General features: G+C 32.5%; 1 protein-coding gene across 1 annotated transcript; it reads right to left on the bottom strand.

The window, feature by feature from the left end:
• Positions 1–3,436: 3,436 nt before the first annotated feature.
• On the bottom strand, positions 3,437–4,661 carry LOC115705071 (ethylene-responsive transcription factor 2). Its single transcript, XM_030632310.2, has one exon. The coding sequence runs from the start codon at positions 4,545–4,547 to the stop codon at positions 3,588–3,590; it is 960 nt and encodes a 319-aa protein (XP_030488170.2). The 5' UTR covers positions 4,548–4,661; the 3' UTR covers positions 3,437–3,587.
• Between the last annotated feature and the right edge of the window lie 6,906 nt (positions 4,662–11,567).

Here is an 11,567-nt window from a genome sequence, read left to right as displayed (position 1 = left end):
ATAACTAGCCCAAATTGAGAATTGATTTTGTAACGTCCGTATTTTATAATAATAAACTCGAAAATTAGTTTTAATAATTTATATATTAATAATAACATGGATCGGGATCCCGAGTATCAAAATATAAGTTAAAAGTACTTTACTACTATACACATATTATATTATTATTTATTTTTTTTAAAAAAGTTTAGCGGACAAGCATCCTCAAAATACAGACTCCAAAATACTAATAAATCGAAACCCTCTAGGTTGCACTGCCGCGATATGTACAATCATGCCGAGTTCCGCCTCACTGTTCCTCCAGCTTTGCTTTTCCTTTACCTACACAAGGTAGCAAACTGATGAGTCAACAGACTCAGTAAGATATGCAAGAAATATATAAAAGTAGCACGCTGCCAGCTTTATGATTAAGCTGCCCTGAGCTTAACAACGAAGCTCACCAAATGATTAAGAACGTTCTTAAGGGTAGTACGACTGCTATACCAAATGCACTAAAGTACCAACTCTGTACTTGTGTTGGTAGAGCCCTAACTGTACTCCCGGGAATTACTAAGTGTTGTACCACGAACACGACGTACCCTGGGTACTCGTGTTGGTAACACCGCAATCACATTAACATGCAATACTATACTAACACTCTAATAATTATTTATATTAGTGCTAGTAGTATAATATTCAAAACAGACATATACAGTCATATATAAACTCTTTCGCTATCTTACCTCGTTCCGTGCTCAAGTGTGCCGGTCAGCCTGAGTGGAAGTGCAGCTCGACGTTTTACAGGGCCCTAAACCATTATGTTCAAAAACCGATGAGAGACTCGCTAAAATACTTATCGGGGATTTAAAATACAAACTAAGCTTAACCCTATCGATAAAAAGGATGCCAATACTCTAAATTACTTAAAAACGGGAAAAATTAGGGCTCGGGAAAAAGCCCCAACCGGCAGGCCGGTTCCCAACCGGAAGTCCGGTTCCTGGGACCAACCGGTCGACCGGTTGCAACAGGGCCCCAGGAACCGGAATTCTGGTTCTGAGCTGGGAACCCAAAAATTCTTCCCCTTAATTCAAATCAATCCCAAATTTTCTAAAAATTTCCAGAATACCTGCATACACTATTTCAAACCAAACCCAAGCCACAAATCACAACAATTTATTCAGATTCCAAAAACACCATTGGAGGTCAAGGTTTGAGTTCTCAAACTCAAACCTTGTCAAAACCTTACCACAACCAACAAAGACAGCATAAAGCAACTCAATTAAACTTACTTAATCAACAGAAATCAAATTCAAACAACAACTATAACTACAGAACCAAAATTCCTAATTTAAATCTCAAAACCTAACCTTATACTAACTAGAAACAAAGAGAAGAAGACTAGGAATCCATACCTTATACAAATTCTCCTTCAAGAGATTAGAAAGACTATACAATCAGCAATCCAAACCCTTTTCTTGCTGGGTTTTCTAGGGTGCACGAAAGAGAGAGGGAAAGAGGAAAATTCCCAAGCTTGATCATCAATTTCTCACTTAATCCCTCTTTCCTTGATAATATTATTACTTATCTATGCATAGGTTAAATAAAGGAAGCTTCTACTTCCACTAAAAGCCAAAACACTAAAAGCAAAAAGACCTATTTACCCTTCAATTAAATTATCAAAACTAAACAACCTAAGGACAATTTGGTCATTTCCAAAACCCGACTATTAGCATTAAACAAAATACACCGAGCAAATAACATACATCAAAATATAAGATATGACTCTCTAAAGGCCCCAACGCCGCTTTCCACAACTTCCGAACACAACACAGAAATTAGGTAATTAAATGTAAAATAGCATAAAAACATATATGATATATGAAATATATTTCTAAAATATGCATTCCATAATTATTAATACATAAACCTTAAATATTTAATAATACAAAGCATTAATCATAGGCGGCCTTTACAGATTTTTTTTATAACAAATTAAAGGTTATTCTTGAATAGAGTATTCTTAAATAGAGGTTCTACTATATATAATTGACTTTGTTCGATTTATTGGACATTTTTGTTTACCTTTAAAAAAATTAATAAAAGATATCACCCCAAGTTTAATGATTCAAATCTAACATTAGTATACGAAATTGAATGGCGTGACAATTATAAAGCCTAAAAATAACCTACGTAATACCAACGATCGCAAAAACTTTAGTGTTATTCTTTGTGCTTTTTATTTTTAAATATTATTTGTCGTCATCTAGTAAACAAATATTCAAGGACAAGTTTTTAATTAGTATTAGTATGTTTGACTAATACTACCAATCCACATAATGCATTTCTATTGTTTCTACTAAAATTTTTAGTCAGATTTCTTAAATTTTTTAATATAGTCATATAATTCTGTGATTACATCTAGTCGTTGTAAATTTTTTTTTCTAATTTTTATAAGATATTTTATGTATAGTGACATTTTTCTCCCAACAAGTTAGTGATGTCTTAGTTGAACAGAGAGACATAGAAGACAGACATTCATAATCACGTGTAGATTTTTTATTTGCATGTGCATGCAAGTCAAGAGTTGAACTCGTTTAATTGGAGCTTGCCTAAATGTGCGTGATTGAAAGAATATTTAAATTTCTATGTATTCACACTAAAGAAAAGTAAAAGATCAGAAACTATAATAAAGTAGTGGAAAATATATAAAGCAAAAATATCCTAAAGGGAGTTTCAGAATTAATAGGAAAAATAGATTTAAGGAAAAAGAAAAAAGAATTTTGTGAGAGATGGTACTTATCATGTGGCAAAAGAAAAAGTAAAAGTATGTAATTTTTTTTTTTTATTATTATTAACATTTGTAAAATTTTGGTTGTTATAAACCATTTTATACTTTTCAGTTTTAGCTATATCACCGCATATAATCTTACTTTTTTTTTTGAAAAAATATAAAAACTTTTATATTAGTATTAAAACGAAATTAAAAATATTTTTTAATAAAAATAAATTTTAAAAATAGTTTATTTAAATATAACACTTTTAGATTAGACAAATTTATATGATTGAAATTAATTAGATCTGATCATATGTTAAAATTAAACATTTAGTATATAATTATTTAGATAGGCTTAAAACTATTCGATGTGATCCAATAAACACCCCTAATACAAATATCATATTATTTTATCAAAAAGAAAAAACAAAATGTAATATTTATCATTAGTATTGGAAATAGAAAAGTCATCACGCACGAATTTTCTTTTCTTTTTTTTTTTTTTTTTTGTCTCCAATGTCAATAATTATCAAATTAATAAACAAAAATTAAAAATCTTTGATTTTTTACGATGTTTGATGTTTTACACTGAATATTAATAAGGCTAATTGATTGAAGCTTTGCTAATATTCACACACACCCAACGAACTTGTTTTTGTCTTTTTTTTTTAATCAAGATCACTATTTTTTTTTAATGTAGATCACTACTTTTAATTGTTCACTCAGTTAAAAGTTTAATTTTTTAATAAATAAAAAATTAATTGACTGACACCACTTTTTAAGTATTTTTTGTTTAGCCTTTCAAAAGAAAAAAGGAATGAGATTTTTCTCTTATTTAACTAACTAATAGCTCTTCGCCAAGTGGCAGAAAACTTGTGGTGGGGCCTATCTCAAAAGTGTCGAATTCCTTCTTCGATGCCACGTCATTATTCTCCGCCGAATTTCTGACAACCTTCATCTTCTTCGGTGAGCCGCCACCAGACCCAGTCGTCGTTGTAGTCTCAGACTCTCGGCGTTTGCCCGTAATCCTTACCGGCGGCGGCTCGCCGGAGCTGATTCGGTGTGGAAAATTAAGCAAAGCTTTCGAACCTCTCATTTTGAAAGCGGCTCGATCGTAAGCCAAAGCCGCTTCCTCAGACGTCTCGTAGGTTCCAAGCCAAACTCTGGCGCCATTCCTTGCCGGATCTCGAATCTCAGCCGCGAATTTTCCCCATGGTCTCTGTCTCACACCTCTGTAATGCCTCCCTCTCGCCACCGACGATTTCCGGTTCGAACCAATAATATTATTATTACGACACTTGTTTTGCTCGCTATTAAAATTATCATTATTTTGAATATTTAATAACACATTAGGAGCGATCATTCCCGAGTATCTATCGAACATTTGATCCTGACCGTTGATCTGAAAATTCCTCGGCTGATTAATATTATTAGGGATTAATGAACATTCGGCAGCGGTTATTGGAGGCCCAGCGAGTTGACTACTCTGATTAAACGAGTAAATATACTGATAATCGTACGGCTCAGATTTCACAACGGCAGCTGCCGCCGTTAAATAATGATCTGAGGGAGACCATCCGAAACTAACGGCGTCGCGGAGTGAGTTGTAGACGATCATATCCTCCGAATCGTTAACTTGTAACGGCAAGTCTCCCCACTGGTCCGTAAGACAGGGGGACATAAGATCAGTGGTTATTGTAGAAGTAGAGGTAGAAGTTGATGATGATGAGGAGGAGGAGAAATTGGGATATAATAATTGGGGATTGTTAAACTCGCCTACCATAGCTTCTATCATTGTGTTTTTTTAGGATGAAGGATTATCTGTGTTGGGTATGTTATGTATATATACACTCTTATATAGTGGTTAGGTGAGAAGATAACATGAAAAATGCTTAATATATATACTAAATTATTTTTGATATTATAATTTTCTACTTTACTGTAAAGTTTTTTTTTTTCCTTTTTAAATATCTATTTTATGGTGGGGTAGTAGACTTGATGAATTTTCTTCTAGGTAGTGGAAAATGTTGGAAGTTGGAAGTCGTTGAAGTCACGTGACTTAAACAACATGATGTCATGATGTGCTTATGTAATTGCGCAATGATGCACCACATTTTTAATGGGAAATTTGATTTTCTATACTTAGAAAATCAAAAAATTTGATTTCTAAACCAATAATTTAAACCCTAAAAAAACTATACTTTTTTTTTTTCAAAACCCCAAAAATACCCCCAAACTAAAACTATTGCTCTTTCTCTCTCTATCTAGCCGGTCCCAAGAATCCCACACCCCAGGTCCGATGGTCGGACCATGGGGTCCGATGGGGTCCGACCAATCGGACCCATCGGACCCCAAGGTCCGACCATCGGACCTCTCTCTTCCCCTCTCTCTCAAATCGCAAAAAAAAAAAAAAAAAGCCGGTCGGACCTCTTTCTTCCTCTCTCTCCAAAATCGCAGAAAAAAAAAAAAAAAAATTTAAAAGACGGTCGGACCTTGGGGTCCGATGGGTCCGATGGTCGGACCCATCGGACCCCCAAGGTCCGACCATCGGACCTCTGTCTTCTTCCCTCTCTCAAATCGCAGGAAAAAAAAAAAAGTTTCGGGGGCGGGGTTGCTCTTTCGGGTTGGGGTTGGGGTCGGAGGGGTTGGGGTCGTGGTCGACGGGGGTGAGGGTGGTGATCGGCGTTGGGGTTGACGTGGGTGGGTGAGGGTGGTTCGGGTGAGGGTGGGCGGTTGGGGTGAGATAGAGGGATAGAGAGATGATGCAGAGAGAAAGAATATTGTGAGGGGGGTATTTTTGAGGTTTTGAAAAAAAAGGAATAGTTTTTTTAGGTTTTAAATTTTTGGTTTAGGGAAATTTTTTTTTTATTTTCTAAGTATAGAAAATCAAATTTCCCTTTTTAATGTAATGAATTTACTTGGTTTGGTGGTTGTTGTTACCACTTACCAGCAGTTTAGCACCAGTGAAGGAATTATTACAAGATTTTAATTGACTTATCTTATGTTATTACTCAACGGTTTATGTGCTTTTCTCACCTATTTTGCCTAAACATTAAACACAATACTTCTTGTTACATGTTAGAAAAAAGGTAAAGACTATTTTTAATGATAAGTGGGACCCATTAATAAGACGCCTAAGTATATTTGTGTTCTAATAGAAGAGGTATTGTATATTCATGGTGACATTAATGGTTCAGTTTGTTGATATTTTATTAGAATTAGAATCCAGTGCATGTGCGATTTGATTGGAGTCATTTTCCAAATCGCACGAGCTATGACCTCAAGACAAACCACAAAATATGCAGTGCAAGTGATATACTTTTACACTTTTAAAACTCGTAATTAAAAAGACTTTTAGTAATTTCTCGTTCAAACTTTTTTTATTGACAAATTGGTTACTAAATATATTAATTTTGATAAGTTGGTCCCTAAATTTTAATTTTTGACAAATCAATTCCCGAACTTTGAGATAATTTGGAAGATTTTTTTAGTCCATACTTTTAAATAATATAGTAGTTTTGTTGGCTTTTAATTATTAATTAGTTAATACATTTTTTAATTTATAGTAGATTTTCAAAGGAGCTTGGCCAAAGAAATTCCCCCCAGCCACTGCTTAACATTCTATAGAACTCTCCAAGAGTAAGAATAGGGAAATTTACATGGTATACTAACTTTTGTCATTTTCTTACAAAAATACTGTTAGGCGGAATTTTTAACTTTTTTACTGTGTTTTTTCATAAGTTTCATACTGCAGTATACTGTATTAAGTTTTCACTGGTGTTCTACTGGTGTTTTACTAGTGTTCTACTGTTGTTTTGAGTTGTTCTGCTTTGTGTTTTACTGGTGTTTTACAAAAACACAGTATTTTTGAAAAGATTTCCGTGTGACAGTATTTTTGTAAAAGTTAACTCAAATTCCAGTATTTTTGTAAATTTCCCTAAGAATATTTAAAAAAACAAATTGCTTGCATACATTTATATCTGGTCTTATCCGAAATGAGATGATCATAAACTTGCCCAATCAATAATCCACCACTAAGTCCAACTTTGATAATATCATCTTGAGAGAAAGTCTCTCTTCGTCTCAAAAGTTTTCTACAATACCAACTAACATCAGCCTTTAACTCAAGAAACCAAAAGCATGTTTGATATTGTTTTCTATTTTTTGTTTTCAAAAAATTATTTTAGAAATGAGAACAAAAAATAATTTTTGAAGTTTTTAAAACACAAGTCACGTTTGGTTAGTGATTTTTAAAAACAATATTGACCAAAAGTAAATTGATTTTTAAAATAGAAAACAACATTTTGTTGTTTTCAAAATTCTTGTTTTTTGTAACTTTGCTTTCTGAAATCTGTAAGCCAAATTGTTTTCCAAAAACAATTTTCTGTTTTTAAAAACAAAAAATAATTTTTTAGTTATGATGTCAAACATACACCAAATCTCTTAATTTTTGATGTACAAATTGTTCATTCATTTCACTTTAAACACATCTTGCTTTGTAGTAATAGTCCAAAAATACTTAACTAAAGCCGCCTTGTTCCATTTAGGACCTTTTTGAAATCCCAAGCCCCTAACTTTCTGGGCTTATAAACAAGGCTCCAAGAAGCCAGTTTCTGTTATTTATTGTTTGACTGTCTCTCATGTATCTCGACCCTATATATATATATATATATATATATATGTTAGGCCTGATCAGTGCAATTCAATTTCTGAGAGTTTTAGTTGAGCAAGAACTATTGTAACTCAAGAGTAAGAGTATTGAGAGAAGTTGGATGTACATTTGTTGCAATCTTTGAGAACCTACAGAATTGTAATCTTTTCTGAGATAGTGGATATATTTGACATAGGCATATTGTTGGCTAACCTTGAAGTAGGATTAACTACGCTGGTTATATCCCAACTAAGTATTCTTGATTTTTTTTTTTTTTTACATTTTGATTACTCTGTGCTTGATTATTAGTTTATTTATTTATTTTATTTTTAATTTTTTTTTTTGCTGTATTTTGTGCAGTACTGTACTAGATGTTTTGTCCAGGTCCTAGACCTATTCGATTCTTTTCTTTTTAATTTTCCCAACAGATAGACTTTTAATCACTTATGAAAAACCTTATTTTATGTTGAACACCCTAATTATGATCGTTTATAAAAATAAATATTTTAAACGATCATACCTAGCTAAGGGTCATTTTAAATAATTTTATGGTCTCTAATGCTAGCTAGCATAATGTTGCTCATTGTAAAATCAACGAATATTGTTGAAAAATAACTTTTATAAATGAAAAGGGACTAGAGAAAAAGATGAGAAAAAAGATTATAAAGATCAGGGGAGATATTGAGAGTGAAAGGAAAATATGCATCAGCAAATTCTATTTACACCCTATATAATGAATGATAAGTGCACATTAATATTTAAAAAAAAAAAAAAACTTTTTAAAAATCACTCTAAATAATTTTTTTTTTTCAAAAAATTTTATTCTCACAATAATTTTTTTGTGTTAGTTTCAAAATTTATTTTAATTTTATTTTCATATATTTTTTTATAATAAAATTTTACATAATTTTTTGTTATAATATTTAAAATGTAATTTATTTTTATTTGATAAGTATGTAAATTAGAAAAAAAATAAAAAAAAAATAAAAAATATTTTTTATGTAAAATAAAAATTATTAAAATACTAGACATTTATAAATTTTTTGAATACAATTTAAACTCCCCTTATTATTAGAAGGACTTACCATATTTTCTGTTCATGTTTTTATTTTTATTTTAACTTGTCAATCATTTAAGCTAGTATTTTTTTTTTCTTTTTCTTTTTGGGTAAATGGTTAATTATTATTATTTTTTTTCTTTTTCTTAATCTTCATTCCAATATTTTCATTTTATCTTTCTTTGCTATAAGTAGGGTCAACTCTCAATTTAAACAAGTTAGATTTATGCTTAGAACTCACTTGAACTTTAGTTTTTCTTTGAAAATCACACATTTTTTAAATAACAGCCTAGTAATTTTTTTTCCTTAGGCCTACCAAATCTTAGGACCACCTATAATAGATCTTAAATATTTCAAAATGTTATACGAGAAAATTACAAATTTCATTAGTTTTTATATAATATATGGAATAATATAGTTTTTTTCCTTTAAAAAAAATTACTTTATGAGATTTTTTCTTAACAAAAAAAAAAAAAAATGGGAAAAATCGCTAAGGTAACCAGTTAACTCAGGAGGTAATGAGTTACTTTATATTTTTATATATATATTTAAATATTTGTCATAATATATACATATATATATTTATATATTTGAAAAATATGCATATTTTTGCAATCAATACTGTAGGAAATTTAAGATTGTATTTTACAATTCTGCCCTACACCAACAAAACAAACAAATCAATAATTAAGGTCAATTTCGACCTTTCCCTGTTCACTTTACTTTTCAAAGTCAGAATATCAAAACGGTTTCGTTTTGTGTTTGAACAAAACTCCAAAGCTCGAGAAACTTCTCAACACTTTGTCTCTTTCCTTAAGTTTCCCTCGAAACCCTAGCAGAGAGTTTCTCTCTGAGAAACTCAAATCCAAACCCTATGAATCCCAGAAATCACCACACAAACACCAATCCAAAATCAGATCTGTTAAGATCTGATCTATACACATACACACACACACACAAACAGAAGTGAATTAGGTTTAGAAAACACCAGATTTTTTCTCGAAGTTCACCAATAAATTGGCTACGTCTCCGTTTGAGCTGCTCCTCAACGATGAGAGCTCGATTTCCACTATATCTTGTTGTTCAACAGGATATCAATGGAGATTCCAAGTCACAGGTAAATTTTATGACTGGTAATCTCTTTTATTACTAGTATTTTGTGTTTAATCCCTCTCTCTCTCTCTCAATATCTAACTCTCTGTTGTGTCTTTTTGCATGTACGAGCTTCAATCTCTGTTTCTTCAAGTATTCAACACCTAGATCTTGAAGAACACCCTCAACCTTGTAGATCTAAGCTTGAATGCAGGTATATATAGATCTAGGGTTCTGGTTTTATTTCTGCATGTGTTAGTTAGGTAGTTACAGAAATTAGTTAGGTGTGGATTAATCAAAATCCATTCTAACTAATTTCTGTTAGGGATTATAGAGGCCGAAGGCCAATCATAGGGCTTTACTTGTAATTACTGTTATGTCCTTTGTATTTAGTCAAATATCAGTGTAAGTGGATGTTTAATTCAACAATTTCCACCTAAACCTTCACTGAGCTGATATTGTAGTGGTCGAGTCAAATCTGAGGGTCATAGCTCTGTGATCCAAGGATGACATTATCCTTGATCCAGCCCTATTAAGTTTAAACAATGTTTAAACTTAGATAGGGTGATCACTTTAGTCCCCATGTCTGCAGGATTCTCTTCTGTAGGTACCTTGTCAATAGAAATGTGTCCCAGCTGTGTCACTTTGTCCCTGATAAAGTGATACTTTATCTCTATCTGCTTGGTTCTGTCATGGAACATAGGGTTTCTACATAGATGCACACAACTCTGACTATCAGAGTAAATCACAGGTTTAGAGTCTAGTAATTTTAGCTCTTCTAGAACTCCTTTAACCCATATACTTTCCTTAATAGCTTCTGTAGTTGCAATGTACTCTGATTCAGTTGTGGATAATGCCACAACTGGTTGTAATTGTACTTTCCAACTTACACAATTTCCTCCCAATAGTAATATGTAGGCTGATGTAGATTTTCTACTATCTCTGTCCCCAACATAGTCTGCATCACTGAAGCATTCTATTGCTGTTCTTCCTTGTTGTTGCTTGTATTTGAGTCCTAGCTTAGTTGTCCCAATTAGATACCTTAGTAACCATTTCATAGCAAGCCAATGTGTCTTACCAGGATTTGTCATGAATCTACTAAGTACACTAATAGCATAAGCAAGATCTGGTCTAGTGCTTACCATTAGGTACATAACAGATCCAATAGCATTAGCATAGGGTATCTTACTCATTTCCTCCTTTTCTGCTTTGCTTTCAGGGCATTGCTTCTTAGATAAAGTGAACTGTGTAGTTATAGGTTGGCTAGCAATTTTAGATCCCTTCATTGAGAATTTCTCAATTATCTTATGAATGTAGTCTTCCTGAGTTAGGCTAAGTGTTCCTTCTGCTCTGTTTCTTTTAATAGTAATGCCTAGAATCTTAGTTGCTTCCCCTAGGTCTTTCATTTCAAACTCAGTATTGAGTAGGCCCTTCATTGTGTTTACTCTTGCTCTTTCCTTACTGATTATAAGCATATCATCTACATACAAAAGTATATATATGACTTTGTTGATATCAGTTCCTTTGTAGTATAGGCAATGATCATAGTAGCTTCTAGAAAATCCCAGTTTTAGCATAAATCCATCAAACCTTTTATTCCATTGTCTAGGTGACTGTTTCAACCCATATAGTGATTTAACTAGCTTGCAGACATGGTTTTCCTTCCCTTTTTCTGTGTAACCTTTAGGTTGCCTCATGTAGATTTCTTCCTCTAATTCACCATGTAGAAATGCTGTTGTAACATCCATTTGGTCTATTTCCAGGTTGTATTGAGTTGCTAGACTTAACATTATCCTTATAGTCTTGTATTTTGCAACTGGTGCAAATACTTCATTGAAATCAATGCCTTCCTTCTGTGTAAATCCCTTGGCCACTAACCTGGCCTTATATCTTATAGGTTCATCCTTAGTTCTGCCTTCTTTTTCTTTGAATAGCCATTTGCAATCAACTATACTCTTGTCTTTAGGTTTAGGCACCACGATTTTATTTTTCTTAAGAGATTCCATCTCTTCATC

The sequence above is a fragment of the Cannabis sativa genome, chromosome 1, assembly GCF_029168945.1.
Source record: "Cannabis sativa cultivar Pink pepper isolate KNU-18-1 chromosome 1, ASM2916894v1, whole genome shotgun sequence".
NCBI classification, from domain to species: Eukaryota; Viridiplantae; Streptophyta; class Magnoliopsida; order Rosales; family Cannabaceae; genus Cannabis; species Cannabis sativa.
This window is presented reverse-complemented; position numbering and strand designations above follow the sequence as displayed.